The sequence below is a fragment of the Schistocerca gregaria genome, chromosome 7, assembly GCF_023897955.1.
Source record: "Schistocerca gregaria isolate iqSchGreg1 chromosome 7, iqSchGreg1.2, whole genome shotgun sequence".
Classification (NCBI taxonomy): domain Eukaryota; kingdom Metazoa; phylum Arthropoda; class Insecta; order Orthoptera; family Acrididae; genus Schistocerca; species Schistocerca gregaria.
In genome coordinates, this window is record NC_064926.1 from 107,826,493 (window position 1) to 107,849,338 (window position 22,846).

At 40.0% G+C, this 22,846-nt stretch overlaps 1 protein-coding gene across 3 annotated transcripts in view; it reads left to right on the forward strand.

Moving 5' to 3' along the window:
- Window positions 1-22,846, forward strand: part of LOC126281349 (centrosomal protein of 44 kDa-like) — a 73,008-nt gene that overhangs the window by 12,742 nt on the left and 37,420 nt on the right. For all 3 annotated transcript variants that reach the window (XM_049980254.1, XM_049980256.1, XM_049980255.1), the window contains exon 3: window positions 21,928-22,064. In XM_049980254.1, coding sequence (XP_049836211.1) covers window positions 21,928-22,064 — 137 coding nt within the window. The remainder of the gene's footprint in view (window positions 1-21,927; window positions 22,065-22,846) is intronic.

Sequence of the window (22,846 nt, forward strand, 5' to 3'; positions counted from 1 at the left end):
CTGAAGAAACTGCAAAAATGTGGGAAATTAAGGAGATGGGACCTGGATAAACTGAAAGAACCAGAGGTTGTACAGAGTTTCAGGGAGAGCATAAGGGAACAATTGACAGGAATAGGGGAAAGAAATACAGTAGAAGAAGAATGGGTAGCTCTGAGGGATGTAGTAGTGAAGGCAGCAGAGGATAAAGTAGGTACAAAGACGAGGGCTGCTAGAAATCCTTGGGTAACAGAAGAAATATTGAATTTAATTGATGAAAGGAGAAAATATAAAAATGCAGTAAATGAAGCAGGCAAAAAGGAATACAAACGTCTCAAAAATGAGATCGACAGGAAGTGCAAAATGGCTAAACAGGGATGGCTAGAGGACAAATGTAAGGATGTAGAAGCTTATCTCACTAGGGGTAAGATAGATACTGCCTACAGGAAAATTAAAGAGACCTTTGGAGAGAAGAGAACCAAGTGTATGAATATCAAGAGCTCAGATGGCAGCCCAGTTCTAAGCAAAGAAGGGAAGGCAGAAAGGTGGAAGGAGTATATAGAAGGTTTATACAAGGGCGATGTACTTGAGGACAATATTATGGAAATGGAAGAGGATGTAGATGAAGACGAAATGAGAGATACGATACTGCGTGAAGAGTTTGACAGAGCACTGAAAGACCTGAGTCGAAACAAGGCCCCCGGAGTAGACAACATTCCATTAGAACTACTGACGGCCCTGGGACAACCAGTCCTGAGAAAACTCTACCAGCTGGTGAGCAAGATGTATGAGACAGGCGAAATACCCTCAGACTTCAAGAAGAATATAATAATTCCAATCCCAAAGAAAGCAGGTGCTGACAGATGTGAAAATTACCGAACTATCAGTTTAATAAGCCACGGCTGCAAAATACTAACGCGAATTCTTTACAGACGAATGGAAAAACTGGTAGATGCAGACCTCGGGGAGGATCAGTTTGGATTCCGTCGAAATGTTGGAACACGTGAGGCAATACTGACCTTACGACTTATCTTAGAAGAAAGATTAAGAAAAGGCAAACCTACGTTTCTAGCATTTGTAGACTTAGAGAAAGCTTTTGACAATGTTGACTGGAATACTCTTTTTCAAATTCTAAAGGGGGCAGGGGCAAAATACAGGGAGCGAAAGGCTATTTATAATTTGTACAGAAACCAGATGGCAGTCATAAGAGTCGAGGGGCATGAAAGGGAAGCAGTGGTTGGGAAAGGAGTGAGACAGGGTTGTAGCCTCTCCCCGATGTTATTCAATCTGTATATTGAGCAAGCAGTAAAGGAAACAAAAGAAAAATTTGGAGTAGGTATTAAAATTCATGGAGACGAAGTAAAAACTTTGAGGTAATTCTGTCAGAGACGGCAAAGGACTTGGAAGAGCAGTTGAACGGAATGGACAGAGAAATTTTCCTTCTTGTAAATGATTTCAGTTGCGGATATTTCTCTTCGGCCGAATAAGTTTTATAGAATTCGGCCAGATTTACTTCTTCACATTTACATTTTAAAGGCAAATCTTACTGTAATTCAATAAGTTCCATTTAAAGGTTTTCTGGGGCTTATTCTACATCACATGTTATTGGGTTAGCAAGTATAGCAAAGATGATGTCTGCATTCCTGAAACCAGGAAACCTTGAAGTAAATTGCACTAATAATGATGCAGTTCTTCTGCATAAGTGACATAATCAACATTTTCATGAGCTGATGCTTTTGGAAAGTGGTAACAGTTTCCAGTTCTCATCTGCATTTCCCACATTGTCTGAAAAGCTTTCAGATGACTGTATAAATCGTTAATTAACAGCCCTTGTTTCTAGAGTTTCTAGAGTTTGTAATTTAAATCATTTAAATGAGATGTGATGTCAAAAAAAAAATGATAAATCACAAATCCATTGGGGTTCATTTATTTCAACCAATGGTTTCCCTTTGATAGCCATGAAACTGCTATTTCTTGTGACGATTATAAGAACGTTTTAGCATTTTGCCCATACTCAGCAATCTCACCTCGTAATGCCAAGCTAAATCTTCATGTTCAGGGCACAGGTCGTCCAAATACAGTCTGAATTGGCAGCAATTTATTGCGTGGGACATAATGAAATTGATGCTCATGGGTAACCACGTCCACGACTTGTTTCATTTTATTGACTTAGCACACAAATTTTGTTGGTGAATAATGCAGTGAAGAATTGTTAAATTTTCTTTGTCAATATTCAGTTCAGAAGAGTTTTCATTTAATCTGTCAATAAAACCTTTTCGTGAACCGACCATCGCTAGTGCTCCATCAGAACAAACTCGAGCGAGTTGAAGGTTTCGATGATTTTTTCAGCTTCATGAAAATTTGTTCATCAGTAGTGGTTCCTTTTAATGGCTGTAATGCTAATAATTCTTCCATTATTTTGAAGTCCACATCTACACCACGAACAAAAATCGCTAATTAAGCTTTGTCTGACAAATTAGTGATATAGTCGAAAGCATGGAAAATGCTCAGTTCACCGAACCACTGTTTGTCGTGACAAACATTTGTTCAAACACTTTTTTTATGATGACATACTACTTCTGCAATGTCCAAGAGGCACTCCTTCACGCATTCGCCTTCAGAAAAAGGCTTTAATCACTCGGCAATATTTCTGCTCACTATAAAACTAGCTTTAACCAAATTGTCGCACTGTGTCCTCGGTTTGTCAGATATTTCCTGTTGCTTGTCCAAATTGGAAATTAATAACTTAATTTTGTCTTTTCGCAGTAGCCCTTTAAGCTGTTGTTGAGCAGTGTGTTCCGTAGAAAAGAGTCTTTTCATGTTATATTCTTTCATAACAGATAATGACCCACTACACAACAAGCAAACAGGTTTATTATTGTACATAGTGAAGAAGTAATCCTCAGCCCATTTCTCCTGCAGTCGGCAACATTTAGCGTCTACTTTCCTCTTCTTAACGCCAGACATTTTTTGGATAAACTCGATGCACAGAGACACTTGCACTTCACGCGCGAGCTGACAACCGAGAACTACTCATAGTTTGTTCAGTGGCACCTGCTGCCGTTATTGATATTGTCACATTTTGCGGGCAGTCGGTAATTTTAGTGGCAGCGTAGCCTACTACAAGCTTTTGCGTTCTGTCAGTGTTTAGCACAGACGTGGGTCTGCAAGGTGCTAATGAGGTATCGGCCGCTTCCACAGCAACAGCTGACGCCGCAACAGCCAGTCGCTGAGGCCAGCACTTGCCTTAGAGGCGTCCCTTGCCTTGTAAACACTGGCCATCCACCAAGACCTGAGACGTGTCACCAGGCTGCGTTCTGTATGGCCAAGTCTTTAAGCAAGACTGCAAGGTCTGCATCATGAGGTGCAAACCTATTCCGAGCCTAGCCGAGCGTTGACTGGAATCTTATATATTAATTTACTCTCACATGTCCAAGCATGTCCTTATTGCAGAAATACAATGGAAGTTGGAGGCTCATGTAGTTGTTAAGAACGCTAGTGAATTTAAAGTCATAAATGATACTATCTTGTTAAGTATAGACAAAGACTTTAAAGTGTCAGCAACAGAGATAGCTGCTATAGATATGTCCAAGAAACTAACAGTATTATGTGTATACCGTTCTCCCAGTGGTAATTTAGAGACATTCTTTTCAAAACTTATACAAAGCCTAGAACTAGCATTGACTCCGAAACATAATATCCTTTTGTGCTGGGACTTTAACATAAATGCAGCTTAAATAGATGACAGCCAGTAACACATTTATGAATATCCTACGCAGTTTTGGTATGTCATCACTAGTCACCTGTGCAACAAGAATAACCACACATTCTTATCTACCATTGACCATGTAGCTACAGATGTAGGCAGAGAAAACTGTGATGTACTTGCTAAAACTCTGGGACTGTCAGACCAACTATGTCAGATTATTAAAGTAAAAGCTTGTGTAGAAAAAGAATCCAAACTGCAAGCATATAAATGTGTGTACTCTCCATCAGCTTTGGAAGAATTTTCCATACAGTTAACACATGAAAGCTGTGAAACAGTTTATACAGAAACTGAAGTGAATAGGAAATTCTCCAATTTCATGTCTGAGTTTAAACTAAAATTTGAAGAAACATTCCCCAAAGCATTAATTCCTATTGGAACACCCACCAGAAATAAATGGATTACTAAAGGAATTAGAAAATCTGCTCAAATTTTTAAATACACTCCTGGAAATGGAAAACAGAACACATTGACACTGGTGTGTCAGACCCACCATACTTGCTCCGGACACTGCGAGAGGGCTGTACAAGCAATGATCACACGCACGGCACAGCGGACACACCAGGAACCGCGGTGTTGGCTGTCGAATGGCGCTAGCTGCGCAGCATTTGTGCACCGCTGCCGTCAGTGTCAGCCAGATTGCCGTGGCATACGGAGCTCCATCGCAGTCTTTAACACTGGTAGCATGCCGCGACAGCGTGGACGTGAACCGTATGTGCAGTTGACGGACTTTGAGCGAGGGCGTATAGTGGGCATGCGGGAGGCCGGGTGGACATACCGCCGAATTGCTCAACACGTGGGGCGTGAGGTCTCCACAGTACATCGATGTTGTCGCCAGTGGTCGGCGGAAGGTGCACGTGCCCGTCGACCTGGGACCGGGCCGCAGCGACGCACGGATGCACGCCAAGACCGTAGGATTCTACCCAGTGCCGTAGGGGACCGCACCGCCACTTCCCATCAAATTAGGGACACTGTTGCTCCTGGGGTATCGGCGAGGACCATTCGCAACCGTCTCCATGAAGCTGGGCTACGGTCCCGCACACCGTTAGGCCGTCTTCCGCTCACGCCCCAACATCGTGCAGCCCGCCTCCAGTGGTGTCGCGACAGGCGTGAATGGAGGGACGAATGGAGACGTGTCGTCTTCAGCAATGCGAGTCGCTTCTGCCTTGGTGCCAATGATGGTCGTATGCGTGTTTGGCGCCGTGCAGGTGTGCCCACAATCAGGACTGCATACGACCAAGGCACACAGGGCCAACACCCGGCAACATGGTGTGGGGAGCGATCTCCTACACTGGCCGTACACCTCTGGTGATCGTCGAGGGGACACTGAATAGTGCACGGTACATACAAACCGTCATCGAACCCATCGTTCTACCATTCCTAGACCGTCAAGGGAAATTGCTGTTCCAACAGGACAATGCACGTCCGCATGTATCCCGTGCCACCCAACGTGCTCTAGAAGGTGTAAGTCAACTACCCTGGCCAGCACGATCTCCGGATCTGTCCCCCATTGAGCATGTTTGAGACTGGATGAAGCGTCGTCTCACGCGGTCTGCACGTCCAGCACGAACGCTGGTCCAACTGAGGCGCCAGGTGGAAATGGCATGGCAAGCCGTTCCACAGGACTACATCCAGCATCTCTACGATCGTCTCCATGGGAGAATAGCAGCCTGCATTGCTGCGAAAGGTGGATATACACTGTACTAGTGCCGACATTGTGCATGCTCTGTTGCCTGTGTCTATGTGCCTGTGGTTCTGTCAGTGTGATCATGTGATGTATGTGACCCCAGGAATGTGTCAATAAAGTTTCCCCTCCCTGGGACAATGAATTCACGGTGTTCTTATTTCAATTTCCAGGAGTGTACTTAAACTCCATTAAAAAGGACAACAGTGATCCAGATTTTTTGCACTACTACAAAAACTACAAAAGGGTCTACAGGAAGGTACTCAGTACTGCAAAAAAAAAAAAAAAAAAAAAAAAAAAAATCAGCCAATGATAGGTTGATAAATCTAGCCAATAATAAAAGTAAAGCTACATGGGTAGTTGTGAAATAAGAAACAGGACCTGTGGAGCAGAGGTGTACAAACACAAGGAAAACTTAACAAGTAATCCAAAAGAATTAGCAAATTATGTGAATACCTATTTTAGCAGCATTGCAACAAAGTTAAAGAAATATTTTCTAAAATGTTAATCAACCAACACAGAAGCATATAGCTAACTCAGTGGTATTGCTTCCAACTACTGAGGAGGAAGTATAGAATATTGTATGGTAATTAAAGAACAAAAACTCAGCAGGTTTCCATGAAATCCCAATGTGTGTGCTGGAAACACGCATAAATGGTATCAAAGCTCCACTAACAGAAATCATAAATGAATCCTTCAAAACTTGTTGTTTCCCTGTCTGAAGCTTGCAAAAGTTTTACCAGTTCACAAGAAAGGTGATGTAGAAAACATTGAGAACTGCAGACCAATAGCCCCATTGTCATCCTTTTCCAAAGTGATAGAGACAATAATGAAAAATAGGCTTATGAGCTATCTAAGGATATTCAGCCTCTTCTGCAATGACCAGTATGGTTTCAGGCCTGGCAGAGGCACAATTCACAAAAACAGTTTTAGAATCACTAGATGAGAACAGCTATGTAACTGGCCTTTTCCTAGACCTGTCTAAGGCATTTGATGCATTTGACCACCAGAACCTGGTGCATAAGTTAGAGGCACTAGCAGTAAGAGGAGAGGTTAACAAATGGTTTTGTACATGTCTAGAAAACAGAGTACAGTCAGTAGAGATCACACATGTCTCCAGAGGATCAAAGTACATCAAGAAACATGCAGGTGTATCAGATCCACAATATACCTATACTGGGGTCCCTCAAGGAAGTGTACTAGGCCTGGTATTGTTTCTGGTATATATAAACGATTTCCCACAACCTTTCAGACATGGAGAGAAGATATTGTTTTCTGATACAGCAACATATTAATCACCAGTAAGACAACAGCACAAATGCTGGAAAATTCTACTGAAGTGCCGAGGGATATCTACAAATGGTCACAGGAAAACAAAGTAACCCTCAACATAAAGAAAACAAATACAATATGGTTCAGAATGAATAGGAAACAGAGTCCCTTAAATTTAAAACTAGATAACATCTCCATAGATGATTCTTAGGGTTGCACATTGACAGTCAAATGAAGTGGAATGAACATGATATGAAACTCTCAAAAAAGATATCCACAACATGTTATGCACTTAAAGTCCTTGCATCTGCATGCAGTGATGAATGTCATAACAGTAGTATGAGAACAAGTCACTGTCTTCACCTAGACAGGAAAAATAAACATAAGACTCAAAATAGTTTCTTGTGTGAAGGTGTGAAATTGTATAATAAACTGTGGCAGGAAAAAAAAATAGTGCTGCTTTAGGAAAAATCTTAAACTGTATTTGCAGGAACACTGTTTTTACATTACAAGTGGATTCGTTAGTAAAAATGATTGTAAATAACTTTTGTCTCACAATGTTTAACTATATGTAATGTCTTGATAAGGAGCAAAAATGATTGTAAATAACTTACGTCTCACAATGTTTAGCTACATGTAATGAAAAACTGTATAAATATGTGATCGTACACAAACTGACAACATCTACACATTTTAAAATGTCTATGTCTGGCTAAATAAATAAATATAATAAAACAAAAGAATTGTCACTTGTCCATGCTCATCTTCAATTAATTTCAAAATGAGTATTTGGCCTCTATAACCAGTCGTTTTAGGAGAAATGCCAAGCTTCTTTCCTCCTCCCGTCTGCTCATTCGGTTTTTTAATCAATAATGGTTGTTTTCTTTTTCTCATGCTGTTCATGGGCACTGTGTATAATGCAGAAAAAACAAGACTTTGTGATTTCATTTTAAGATTCAGCGCCATGACAGTTTCCTTTCTGTGGATGTAATATCATCAATCATATGCAACTCTTCCCCTCTGCTTAACACGCACTTTGTTGCATGCTATTGGGAATGTGTAGATGGTCACTCATGCATTGTTTCATATGAGAGGTACACAGCTTTGACTCACTCTGGCCATTGCATAGCTAGCCAACTGAAATGCCATTACTCACTCTACACAGAGTCAAATTGCATCCTTAGCAAGGAGAGTCAGTATGCTTTGTGCACTTGTAAAGATTAAGCGAGTTATGTATAATGCGCTCAGTAACAAACAGTGTGGAAATCATATCTCTATGGTGTGTCACTATTCTACCGTCACACCTGTAGTCCCCTATGTCCCACAGGCTGATGCTTGGAGCAGAATATGTAGGATACATAACAGTTGTTTTAACATCTTACTGGCATAGGAGAAGAAAATCATTGCAAAAAAAAAAAAAGAAAGTTGGATATGTAGCGTGGTACTTACCACACAAATATGTATAACTTATGCACTCTGCTGCAGATTTTTTCCACACCATGTATCGACCACAAGTTTGAAGCTCATCAAAAGATGTCAATGACACATGATGGGAATTGAAAAATCTCTGAGGATCTGCTCATAACATCTCGTGAAAGCAATGGAAAGCTCATAAACGTAATCTAGAACTAGGTATTGGATGTCATCAATTCTTTGTTTCCCGATTTTGCATCGCTTCATAATGGCAACACTTGTTATAGTCACAACTACTTTTGATATGGGTAATATTCCATAACTTAGTAATACCATACAACACACTGGCAGGCATGTGTTCAGCTATCATGAGCAAGACTTCGGCTTTGTGCATCGAAGACATGCCATCAGATGAGCAGCTATCTGGCAGCGCAACCTCCAGGGGCTTTACCTATGTGAACAACATATTTCAACACGAAATGTAGAGACCTGCTGATAATTATCATGATGTAAACAGTGAAGTGTAATAACAGCTTGACTTCCCCCATTTTCACTGAAGGATTGCATCATGAGGTTTAAATGGTATTTAATTTAAAACAACTAGGTTTAATTATGATATACAGTGTGCAAAGTATTTGAACCAACAAACTCTGGGAGGTTGTAGGGACATCAAAACAAAAATTTTTCTCTAATGTCATTTTTTCCTACAAGGATTATTTAAACCTGTGGAGGTCATATTATGTTCTTCAGTTGTTAGAGGCCGTATTACGATCTTCAGTTGTTAGAGAGCGTATTACGCTCTTCAGTTGTAGGCTACTGCTGTCCACCAGTGTAGTAGTGCATTGTCTCTGTTTACCAATGGATTGATACACCTAGAGTGAGTACACTGATATGGTTGGTGCATACTACGCAGCAAACCACAATGGACGAGCTGTACAGCAGGTTTATCAACAACAATATCCTAATCGCCGTATCAGGCATCATACAACCTTTGCTGCTGTGTACCAACATCTGTGTGAGACTGGGTCATTTAGCAGATTACCTGGACAGGGACGCCATCGCATGGCAAGAATGCTGCAATTTGAGGAAGTTGCTGGAACATGTCCTGCTCCCTACAAGACAACACATGTTGTTCCAACATGATGGTGTGCTGCCACATTTCAGTCATTGTGTGCATCAATTCCTGGACCGACGGTTCCCAGAGATGTGGCAGAGATGGTCATGTATCACGGCCTGTTCGATCTCCAGATATGTCCCTCTGGACTTTTTGTGTGGGGAGAGATGCGCAACCTTGTTTAGGCAAGTCCTGTTGCATCAGAAGAGGATCTGGTTGCCCGGATAGTAGCAGCAGCAGGAACAATTCAAGATACTCCTGGGGTTTTTGCCCATGTCAGACAGAACATGATCCAACAGTGTAACCTCTGTTTACATGTCAATGGAAGCATTTTTGAAAATCTGCTGTGATTAAAATTGGGTTGTGTTAATGTGTTGTCTCTTGGTCATATAAAAATGGAAAATTGTTTGTTGGTTTAATTAATTTGCCACCAGATAAATCTTCCTCTGCCAGTTTAAATACTCCTCATAGGAAAAAATGACATTAGGGAAAAATATTTGTTTTGATGTCCCCTACAACCTCCCAGAGTTTGTCAGTTTAAATACTTTTCACCCTGTAGACTAACAGTGTCATACAATACCTTTCCTGGCTAAAAGGCCAGCATCAAAGATCAATTAAATAAACTTATAAAGATGAACCAGTTGGAGGAAGTGTCACAGAAAACCTCCCTGGCTAAAATGCCAGCATCAGAGGTCAATTAAATGAATTTATAAAGATGAACCAGTTGCAGAAAGTGACTCACTGCATCTTTATGAGCTCCCATGTGAAAGGGACCTACACATTTGGTGCAAAAAGGGTAAGCTGTGCCATTCTCATGAAGTAGTCCAAGCAATAGGAAAAATCCCAACATCCTTCTCACAGGGCAAGCAGCTTTCACAGTCACTGCTATGGCATGCCTCTTTGTTTCCTAGCTCATGCTGGCAATGTGCATATACAATCCATACTGCACCAAAGTCATCCAACTTCCAGTGATCTCTCTGCTCATAAGAAAGTGCCAAATAATATTGTGCTTATAACTTGACAGAAAGACCAACTAAAATTTGATTACATGGTTGGTACTCGATCACACAAAAAGAGTCACAACTGTTAGGAGAAGGGGTATCCATAAGGAGGTAGCTTACCCTGTTCAACCTTTGGTCTTCCTCTATAATTTTTACCCACTAAACATACATCTGTCACCAAATTAACAATTTATTGTGGCTCATGATGTGTCCTGTCAAATGATCCCTTCTTTTACTCGGTTTGTGCAATGCCTTTCTTTTGTACCAGTTAAATTCTGTACCTTCTGATTCATTACCCACACATTCTGCATAACTTTAAACATTCTTCTGCAGCACCACATTTCAAGTGATTTTGTTCTCTTCTTGTCTGAACTGCTAATTTTCTTCTATGCAAAGTTATTCTTGAGACAAATACCTTCAGAAAACAATTCCTAACACTTACATCTATATTAGACATTGACATATTCCTCTCTTTTGTAAATTTTTTTCCAGTGAGCATTTTATATCCTTTCTAGTTCAGCCACCATCAGTTATTTTGTTGCTCACCAATCTACTAGTTTCAGTGTCTCATTTCCTACACTAATTCTGATTCAATTCAGCAACGCATCATTGCCATTATTTTGGCTGATATTTGGCTTATAACCTTGTTTCAAGAGTGTATCCATTCCATTCAACTCTTCCTACAAGTCCTTTGCCATATCTGACCAAATTACAATGTCATCAACAAACCTCAAAGCCTTTATTCAATGAAGCATCAAAAGTAAATTTTGAAACCTGGGTATTTTCATTGTGCTTCCTTTAAGTTGAACCTAGTGCTCAGTGACATCAGTAATAAGCCAGACATTAGGAAAACAACTGAAATGATACACTAAGTAATCAGATTTTTTAGGGAGAGTACTTTAACTCTTTTAGACCTTCTGGCTAAAATCGTGTACATTAAATTTTACTGTGTCCTAGCAGCAACAGGAGAATTTTTTCCCAAAGGAAACCTGAGGTACAAATTTGTGAATGTTCAACTTTTTCATCATGCAAAAGTGCTGCCAACTGTTGGGCATCACAATGAAAATATTAGGAAGTCAATGTCGCAGTTTGCATCAGCTCATGATATTGTGCAGTGGCTCATGATCACCAGAATATAAGGATGTGGTTGATTCATTATATCCCACTATATAACTGAATATTGTTATTGCTATTGTGCATAGTAATTATTGAATGGTCATTTTACTATTTATTACAGCAGAGAATATTTCGTGATTAGTTATAGTAGTAAAATGAAGTGTAAAAGGTATATTTTGGAATTGGGTAGATATTTTTATATAAATCTTGCACCTAAAATCATTAAAAAGTCACCTCATAGCATTACCACATGAATAAAACTTTTCGTTCACACAGAAAAAATTCAAGTCTGGAAGAATTATGGATGAAGAAAATTGCAGCCATTGTGAGAAGTATGGTGGTCTAAAAAAATATAAGTCAATATAACTGTTTTCTAAAAATTTTCTAAGTATCAAATAAGTTCTAAGTAGTCTGCATAGCAATTATGAGACTAAATTAGAAATGTTCATAAGCTTCCTGATGGATGCTGTAACATTCACAATTTGCCTCAAAATTATATTAAGCTGTTCTTTGTGTTTAGAACTGGTTGTGAATAAATTAGTCTATAGCTTTTGACTTGCATTCTGTGCACCAGCTTATAAACAAAACAAAAATTAGAGTTTTTTTCATGTAAGGAATAGAACTGAAACATGACTTTGTTGAGATTTTCATGCAAGTAAGAAACAAAAGTGATCTTCAGGAAACTGACATCCAGATGCCCAAAACTCTGAAAGACAAACTCATCACTTGAGCATTCCTGATTATTACAGAGTGCCATAGCACTTTTTTTATTTCTTACTTAGACTCTGTTTATATCACTTAAATTGTGATTAACAAATTTGAAGCAATTTTAAATTATCCCACCATTGTGAAAATTATAAGTAATGCAATTTATGTCAAAGCTTTATGAGGAAACAAAGATTGCGATAAAACAGTGAAGAAATCTGCATTCGATGACAACATTTTTCCTTACATTAAGAGAAATCAGCTGCAATTCCACCAAGAATGTGCACTGCTGAAAAAATGTTTAGCACTTTCATCTGATGGATGGTTCAACTGCCCCACTCACATAGCTTAAGACCAGTGTACTGCCTTGCAAGGCATAGAGGTGTGCCATGCTCAAATTGAATCTGCATGGCAGATTAACGACAGTTGGTGTGGTACAGCAGCCAACATAGGGGTGTTTCTTTAGGCAGTTTTCCACACCAGTTTCAGTAAATGCTGGGGTAATCCTCAAACTCCACCTCACAAAATGTGTAACATAAATAATAAAAATGGTAACAGACACAATGAAGTTTACTCAATTCACAGACAGAAGGCGTACACACCTTTCTTCCCTTAAGTTAGCCATTTACTGAGGGAAGACGAAAAGCATCCCAGTACGAAGTTAAATTATTGGCCAAATTATTGTAGTAACCCAGTGAGCTACCACCTAGATGTCAGTTACTGGCCAACGTCTCCGACAGTAGCCACTTGGAGGAGATACGGCGGCTGAGTGAGAGCACACAACAACTGCACAGGTGCACTCAGTGCCACCTGTGAAAGACATCTAGGTAGTCAATCACATGCAGCATTCACTCTGGTTCTGTGAGCAACACACTTCATTATTCGACTGTTTGTAACCATCTTGTCCCAGGGCACTCTGAACCTTGTACTCATAGTTAAACATTGTACTTGTGATCAAAAACATACTTGTTATAGCAGTGATTTTTTTCATGTTGTGCTTTACATTATAATTGCTGACAATTGTGGGTACTTTTTCATGTTCAATTTGCAACCTTGGACCCTCCACCCCAGGCTATTTTACAGGTGCATCAACAGAAGTTGTGCTCAAGCAGTTTCTGCAACAGCAGTTAGAGAAACAAAAGCATCTGGAAGCCTTGCAGTTCTGGCACAGAAACATGAGGGAGCCTTGTTGTCTGCCTGCTCTGCCAGCATTTGGCCATGACTCCACCACCATTTCCCCCTTATAACAAGACAGCAGAAGAGTGGAAGGCATATGAGAAGTGCCTCCAGCAGCATTTCACTATGTTTCATGTCACAGATTAAACCATGATCATATCACTTTTTCTCTCATAGATCTCACCAAATGCAAACCAGCTTTTGTGCAAACTGACCCCTCTCACAGTACTGGTGCACTCAACCAATGGCAAAATGTGTGCTTTATTAACTACCTCCTTCCACCACACTGCCATGTCATTGACTCCCATGTGGAACCTTATCAGTGTCATAAACAGTCTAATTTATCATGCCATGCATGGGCAGCTGAACTGCAGCAACTCAGAAGGAAATGCTATTTTCTGTCTCTTGTACAAAAAGGAATTATATGCTGAAGTGACTCAGGATTCAATGGCTTGGGGGACTATGGATAAGGAAGAGAGTCAGAAAGCCCTACAATTTGAAGACACTTCTTTGCAGGAAATTTTAAAAGTAGCCCAATACTTTAAAGTATCCTGGGCTGTGAGCCACCAGTTAGTTTATGGGGGCAAGGTGGCAGTTGTCACTTCAGACTCGGAAGAGGAATCTGACCAAGCCAAAGTAGTGAATGTGACAACTGCTGAGAGCAAGCACCACTGCCCTCTGGCTCAGTCTCATAAACAAGGAAAGCAATCTCAGCTCATCAACTACTGCATGTTTCCGTTGTGCCTGGAATGTTTCTGAAAACATGTTAGAGATTACTCAGCAAATAAAAGGGAACAGTAGAAGCCATGACAGAAGCAAGATCATCTAGTGTCAAACTGTAGTATTCAGGATAAATGACATGCACCTAATCAGCACTGACTAAACATTAATGTGATTTTGTAAGAATCCTCAAACCTGGTAGTATCCCCTCACCAACTGTTAGTGACACACACTTTGTGAAACAAACAAGTTCAGCTACAGAATTATACTGTTGCCAACGTAACCATGTTAGACTTACAAATATATCTCCTGCTTGGAGCACTTTCCCTGAACTCCACAGCTCACCACTTAGTGGTATTTAACAAGAAAACAGTCAACTTAAAGAACAAATCATGATCATCATTATGGTGTCATACAAGCAGGTTGTACACCATATCATGTTACTTGTGGTTCACAGCATGGATACGGAGAATATTTTCAGCCTCAACACTCTTTCAGCTTTCGGATTTGCATCAAGGACTCCACCCAGCTGGTCTTGGGGTTTCAAGAATTAGATGACCACAGTATGGAGTACTCTATGATCTTCTCTGGGAGTCTGGGCAACGTAAGAACTTTGTGATGAAGATCGCCTTAAAGGAGTCAACACACTGCCGCTTCTTCCCTGCAGCCTTGGACATCATTGTGGGTGACATCATTGGTTGTCATAAAAAAGCCACAAGGAAAATTATGCCTCTGTGGAGATTTTAAAGTTATAGTCAGTGCTTGGTTCAAGATCAACTACACCACATTTCAAAACCTGACAAACTTTTCTCTGCACTCGTGCAAGAGCAGCATTTTTCAACATTCAAGGTCTCTGAAGCTTGATTACAATTACCTGTGGACAGAGAATGAAAGACCTTGTAGTCAGCACACCGTTTGGATTATATAGCTTCATATGTTTCGTTTTCTGTGTGGCCTATACCGAGCCAGTTTTGGAAGATTCCTTGAACAACTGCTGTAGGGTGTCCCAGGATGTATGACTTACCTCAATGACCTTGTTGTGAAGGGGTCCACAGTAGCAGATCAGTTAGCAAACCTCCAGCAGCTGTTTCACATGCCGCAGTCTGCAGGCCACAAATGTAATATTGAGATATGAATTTTTTTTCAACCGTTAGTGGAACACCCAGTGCACATTATCTCCTGCAATGGTAATCAACCCACACTGAAGCTGGTCAATGCCATCATTGGCCTTCCTCTACCTGGGTATCATGAGATGCTCCAGTCTTTTTTGGGGAAGATCTCACATTATGTCAAATTCACCCTGGGTGTGACATCAATTGTGCACCCACTAAACAATCTGCGGAAAAAGAATATCCCTTTTGTCTGCCTGAAAAAAATGTGAATAGGCTTTCAAGACATTAAAGCATGCCCTCATATCAGCCACATGTCTTGCTACATTTCAAACAGGTAAACAGTTGGTGGTGGTGGCCAATGCCTTAGAATGGGGTCTAGGGGCCATCCTGGCTCATAGATATGCGGACAGCTCAGAATATCTGATCACTTTCTCATCAAAGACGCTCAATGCCAAGTGAAAGAGATATTCACAGGTTGAAAAACTGGCCTTTGTGATTACCATTGCTCTGAGGAAATTCAATGTTTTTCTATGAGGAGCTAAGTTCCATCGCATTACGGATTATAAACTATTAATCTTTCTCTTTTGTCTGGCAGCAATGTTACCTGAAAGAACTGCCCACCACCTCAAGTGCTGGGTGTTTTTTTCTCAGCAGGCACCATTAAAAAAAATCACTTCCACAATACTACGTAGCACAGCAATGCGAATGCCCTTTCCTGTCTTTTGATGGGACCTGGAATTTGATCTAGACAGGATCTTGTGTTTCCAGTTGGATGAAGAGGCTCAACGGGTAGTGGATGCTTTCTCTATCATGGTGACCTGTGTGGCTGCAGCAATTGTAAAAGACATCATCTTACAACAAATGTGGTGGCACATCCAACAGGGCTGGTCCAACTGCATTTTCTGTCGAGACTCCAACCTGATGTGCATTATTTTCACATCCACCACCAGCTCATCCTGGTGGATGATATTATCGTCCTCACCACTAAGCAGAGGTCTGTCCAGATGGTCCTGCTGGAATCTTTGTGCTTGACGAAACTATGGTCCTTGCACATATGTCACTGTGGAGTTTCATTCACTAAACTGCTTGGCCAGCGTTATGAGTCCTGGCTGGGCACAGACAGGTAGGTCAAACACCTTATTTGCAGCTGTTCTCTGTGTGGCATCCCCCCAGACATCTACTTCCTGGCTGACATCCTCCCATCCATGGGAACAGGTTCATGTTAACATTGTGGGCTCTTCTTGGATACTATCTGGCTGATTGTCATTAATGCGTACTCATATTTCCCATATGTGATCAACTTTTGGTCCAAGAACTTGGAAGCTACAGTTGCTTCACTTGGAAGAATCTTTGCTATTGAAGGTCCTTTTCTAACACTTGTGTTGGACAATGCATTGCACTTCGGTTCCCACATTTTCACTGAGTTCAGCCTTTGCTCCTTACACTCTACAGCAAACTGTCATGTCTCACCACTAATATCATCCATGAAGAAAATGAAGTGACTTGGGTGGAAGGTTAGAAAGGTGAGTTTGTGAATTTGTTTGATGATAGACCAAGTTATATAAAGTGGGTTTTTGCATGAAACACATATTGGAAAACTAATTTGCAGATATATTGATATGTGGTACACTTATTTATCTCTAAAAAAGACTAATTTCAAAGATAAACATAAAACAAAGTTACCATTGCAGTATACTGAAGAACTTAAAAACATTATGGAACAAATGTTGATAATGCACTCTTTATAAAAATAACTGTAGGACAGAGACTAAACAGGCTGATATAGATTATAGGATGTATCTTAAATATGTTTAAAAATTATAAAACTAAGCTTTTTCATGCAAAAAAATTGCCTATGAAAGGTTTATAGAAAGTGCTCCAAACACATCCAAAGTGCCATTGCAGATTACGATATCACACAAGAACACTCTTCTAACCACACACAAGAAGTGTCCCTTGAACCAGGTCAATTGAATGAATTCCTTGTGTCTTCAGTGAAAGAAATTGGCAACAGAATCAAATTGGCTGACATGTCTGCATATGAACAATTCAGATGCAGCTGATGACGAAACAATACTTTAAGTGGAAAATTATCACATACAAGGGGGGACCCGAAAGAAACCAGATTGTTGTCATAAAAATTTTATTGATGAACCTTTTTACAAAATTACTTCAGTCACCTTCAAAATACCCTCCATTACATGTGATGTACTTGTCAAGTCTCTTTTTCCCACTGTTGAAAGCATGTTTGCAACTCTTCAAGTTTGATATTGTCGAGTGCCCTTTGGGAAGCTGTTTTTATCGCCTCCACATCCTCATAATGCTCCCCTTTTAGCGTTTTTTTTCATTCGTGGAAATAGGAAAAAGTCACACGGGGCTAGGTCTGGCGAATACGGAGTGTGGGAAATGGCAGACCACCTCTGAGATGCCAAATAGCGGGTCACTCGTAAGGCTGTGTGTGCTGGAGCATTGTCGTGATGCAGAAACCAGTCACCTGATCGCCAAAGTTCCAGGTGTTTCCTCCTCACATCCTCTTATCAGACCCTTAAAACATCCAAGTAAAAGTGCTGGTTAACAGGGGGGTACAAATTCCCGACGCACAATTCCATGAACATCAAAAAAGACAGTGATCATCATCTTCACATTTGACCTCAATTGCCTTGCTTTTTTTGGCCTGGGAGAGTTGGGACCTCCACTGGCTTGATGCTTGCTTGGTTTCTGGGTCATACCCATAACACCAACTCTCATCCCCTGTAATGACTTTGTTCAACAAGTTTGGATCACGTGCAGTCTCTGTTTTCAAGTCCTGACACACATTCATGCAGATGGTTTTTTGCTCCTGTGTGAGAAGGCGTGGAACAAATTTAGCAGCAACACATCTCATGTGCAAATCCTCACTCAAAATCCGCTGGCACGAGCTCCAACTGATTCCTATCCATGCTGAAATTTGGCGATTGTTTGGCGATGATCCTCGTTGATCTTTTGATGGACCTTTTCAATGTTCTCCCCATTTCACGATGTTGAAGGGTGTCCAGAATGACCTTGGTCTTCAACACACATCTCACCACGTTTAAAATGCCCAAACCACTCGAAACCTGTGTGCAGCTCATAGCGTTCTCCTGGAAAGCTTCCTGAAGCATTTGGCTTGTCTCCGTTGCAGTTTTTTTTAAGCAGGAAACAAAATTTCACAAACACTCTTTGTTCTTTTAAAGTTGCCATAACAACTTCGCAGAGGTAACCTGCCAACAGTCAGAGAAACACAATACCACACTTGCACGTTCAGCTCTACACTGACACCATCTGCACAGCTGTTTCATGAATGTCTCTACTAACACCATCTAGCGTGAGAACCCTGCACTACTTGTACAAGTGGCAGCGCTCTCAGAGTCCAGTTTCTTTGGGTCCTACCTCATATGTTGTTATAATAAAGGCAGTAAAAAATTCTCCAATTCTAAAGCTATGGATAATAACCCACTATCCAACTGCATTATCAAGAAACTATTCATTTGATCTATGAACCTCTAGCACACATTTTTCACAGATGTCATCAGTCTGGAATTTTTCCAGAGGCATTAAAACCTTCAAAAGTTATACCAATTTTTAAAAAAGGAGACAGAATTCTTCCCCAAAATTATTGACCTATATCAATAGTTCCTATAATTTCCAAAATACTTGAAACTGTTATATACAATAAACTAAGCTATTTTATTGAATAAAATAACTTCCTCTCAGACAGTCAAATTGGTTACAGACTCAGAAAAATTCCACTTCTGCAATTCTTAACATTGGCATAGACTCTTTGTAACTTTTACACGTAGCTCCAGCTCTCATACCCTGTGTCGAAGCATTTACATCTAGCTGTCTAGTCACAGAACCTGTCTTTCATTGACACAATTGTAGTAACAGACTTTCAAGCAGTTTAGTAAAAGTTATTAGGTGCAGACTTATACCTTCATCAAACATCTTAAATTTCATATTGGTCTCCATTATTACTGAATAACACTGTCTACATTTCCTCAACTGGATTCATGAAAAGTATCTGTTTCATGTAGAACATCACTTTCTAGCTCAGTCACATGTGTTTCAATATCCTTGACCTCAGTGCCATAAGTTTCATACACTTCTTAATGATTTTCCTGTGCAGCAGTATTGTAACGAATCTGTTTGTTATTCTCTTCACAGTTTTCTGCCACTTCTTTGAGCTTAACACTGTTTCATGCAGATTATCATATTCTATATGTCCTTTGGTTATTCTGGGACGCAATCCTCTGCTTTGCTGAAATTAAATATTTTATTTTATTTTATTAATGATGAGCTGTTAAGAAATTGAAGTACATTCATTTGTTATTTATTTAATTGTGAATTTTCTAGGAATTCTCATACGGAAATGTTTCCACTAGGGGTTAGTGTATAAATAGTAGAATTCTTCATACTGCATGATGCACCCAAAAATATGTCATGCAGTACAGGGACTGGTTGTCATCACTCATGTGAAGACCTACTTTTTATAGGCACTTCTACAAACAGCCATGGCCATCTGACTCCAAATGTGAACATAATATCAGCAATTCCTGGCATGCTAATGCATGCCATTGTACCCAGCTCTATCATAGCATGAGTTATGGTCATACATCCAGATATGTGCTCTAAGTGAATGCAGTGAAATAAAGACAAAGAAACTGAAACTTGCTATGACAGTTCCTGTTACGATAGGATGAATGCATATAATTGTGGCCAATGAGAAACATCAAGTAGCAAACAGTCTTCAAACACTGAAAGGACAAAAGACAGGCAGCTTTGTGGTCATTGAAATATCTTTGTTATTCTGTAGGATGATTATTCCATGTAACAGACACTTTTGGCTGATTTAGTTATGAATCCGTATGACCATATGCTAAAGATGAGATATTTCAGCAAGATAATATGCCTTGTTATATGTTTAGGTGTGTCCAGAAAGCACTGGAAAGCAAGATGATAACTTCAAACATTTTTCTGAATATTACTTAAGTGGAATATTTGTGAGACCAACTATATCTCTGAATCTGCTGTGTGAATCCTCATCCACATGCCCTTCACAGTTATAAGAATTTCTAGAAACTGAATGGCTCCAGATAATCTGAGACCCTATCAAACTGTCTAGTTGCTGTGTGTGATGGAAATTGACATATTCAGTTACTATTAAATATACTTCTCAACACCATATGGTATTTTAATGCTAAATTGTGTTCTAATATATCATTCTGTTCAGACTCACTTTCAGGTATCTGATAACAGTTGGTTAATGATAGTACTTACTGCTGCATATTGTACAGCTATCTTAAAATCTACTGGGCTAAACACAAGCTGCTGATCTAGAAATAATACTGTATTATTGGTTGCCTCAACAATGTGCTAGTGTTTGGACCTTTGGAAAAGCCTCTGCTGTAGTAGCCTGCAAGAGGGATTGATATTATTTCCTGAGGATACATTCATAAAGTTCTAAGTAAGTTTGACAGGACACACCAGTGAGAAGGGAATCATTTTGAGAAGAAATAAAAGTTTTGAAGAAATATAATTTTACTCATACAGAAATTTCATAGTGGCACTGATACAATTTTTCTTTAATTATTGTTAATGTTACAGTGATGCTGAGAAGTATTTCGTAAACCTCAGATTATTAATTATAACTTTTTCCAACAAAAAATGGATACACAGTGAATAACTAGTGTATTTATTCACATCATTTATGTACAGTTTATTTGATTCAATATTTCCACCACAGTACATCACATACACTGCTGCACAAATAAACTATCACATCATTAACATATTTTCATAAAATTTAATTCCATGCTTGACTGCCCCCACGATCTCTCTCTCTCTCTCTCTCTCTCTCTCTCTCTCTCTCTCTCTCTCTCACACACACACACACACACACACACGTGTGTTTGTGCGCATACACACAGAGTTTGGAGAAGTGGATTGTAAGTAACAGAACAGAGAAAACAGAAACTTTCAGGAAGGATGAGTGAAGTTAGGGTGTGGGTTGGGTTGGGTTGGGTTGTTTGGGGAAGGAGACCAGACAGTGAGGTCATCGGTCTCATCGGATTAGGGAAGAACAGGGAAGGAAGTCGGCTGTGCCCTTTCAAAGGAACCATCCTGGCATTTGCTGCCGGAAGCAATTTAGGGAAATCACGGAAAACCTAAATCAGGATGGCTGGACGCGGGTTTGAACTGTAGTTCTCCTGAATGCGAGTCCAATGTGCTAGCCACTGCGCCACCTCGCTCGGTGAGTGAAGTTAGGACTAAAGATAAGGGGAAGAGTGGAGGTGGGTGTGGGGCAGGATGTCAGGAAGATTACAGGAATGAAGGCTGTGTTGTGAGGACAACTGCCATTCACGTACTTCTGTTGGGGGGAACGATCCAGAGGGCACAGATTGTAAAGTAGCCATTGAAATCAAGGATGTTGTGCTCACTGGTGTTCCCAGTCATGTTTACCGTATGTGACATCTCTACTATCCAGGGAGTTGTTACCGTTACTCCTAAAGTATTTATGTTCCACCAGAACTTTCCTCACCACACGAAACATGATATTTACATTTTGTGTACAAAATGGAAACAATTTACAAATTTTCCATTTCCTTTATAATGATCTACAGCTATGTTTGGGTGTGGTGGAGTACAAACTCATTTACTGCAAGTTCTATAGAGATTAAGAGTGAAATGACTCAAAGAAGTGCACCTTTATTCACTGACATCAATCCTTTTTTTCACTGGTGCTGTTTCCATTTTATTTTCATATAATTTATAATCATTTTATATAATACATATAAACTATTCAATATGTTATATAATCAATACATGATTTATGTCTCAAGATCTCTTTGTGATAGGTCAACATGTGCCTAGATGTAATAAAACTTATTCAAGAACTTCAGAAGGATATTGATAAAATGAAAACTCAGAAGATGAAACACATTAGGAAAAATAACTCTATACTTTGTTCTTCACATTTGACAGCTTGCTCAGAGTAAGTGATCTACATACTCACAGTGAATTTCTGTATAAGGTAACTTTAGACGTAGCATAACCTATTAGTATTACTCATTGTATTAAATTTCATCATCTATAAATGGGTCACAGTTTCTAAATCTTCCAAACTTGTCGAATTAAAAACTATTATTAAACAAACTTGTTCATGAACCATGGACCTTGCCGTTGGTGGGGAGGCTTGCGTGCCTCAGCAATACAAATAGCCGTAACGTAGGTGCAACCACAATGGAGGGGTATATGTTGAGAGGCCAGACAAACGTGTGGTTCCTGAAGAAGGGCAGCAGCCTTTTCAGTAGTTGCAGGAGCAACAGTCTGGATGATTGACTGATTTGGCCTTGTAACACTAACCAAAACAGCCTTGCTGTGCTGGTACTGCGAACAGCTGAAAGCAAGGGGAAACTACAGCCGTAATTTTTCCCGAGGGCATGCAGCTTTACTGTATGATTAAATAATGATGGCGTCCTCTTGGGTAAAATATTCCGGAGGTAAAATAGTCCCCCATTCATATCTCCAGGCAGGGACTATTCAAAAGGATGTCATTATCAGGAGAAAGAAAACTGGCATTCTATGGATTGATGCATGGAATGTCAGATCCCTTAATCAGGCAGGTAGGTTAGAAAATTTAAAAAGGGAAACGGATACGTTAAAGTTAGATATAGTGTGAATTAGTGAAGTTCAGTGGCAGGAGGAACAAGACTTCTGGTCAGGTGACTAGTGGTTATAAACACACAATCAAATAGGGGTAATGCAAAAGTAGGT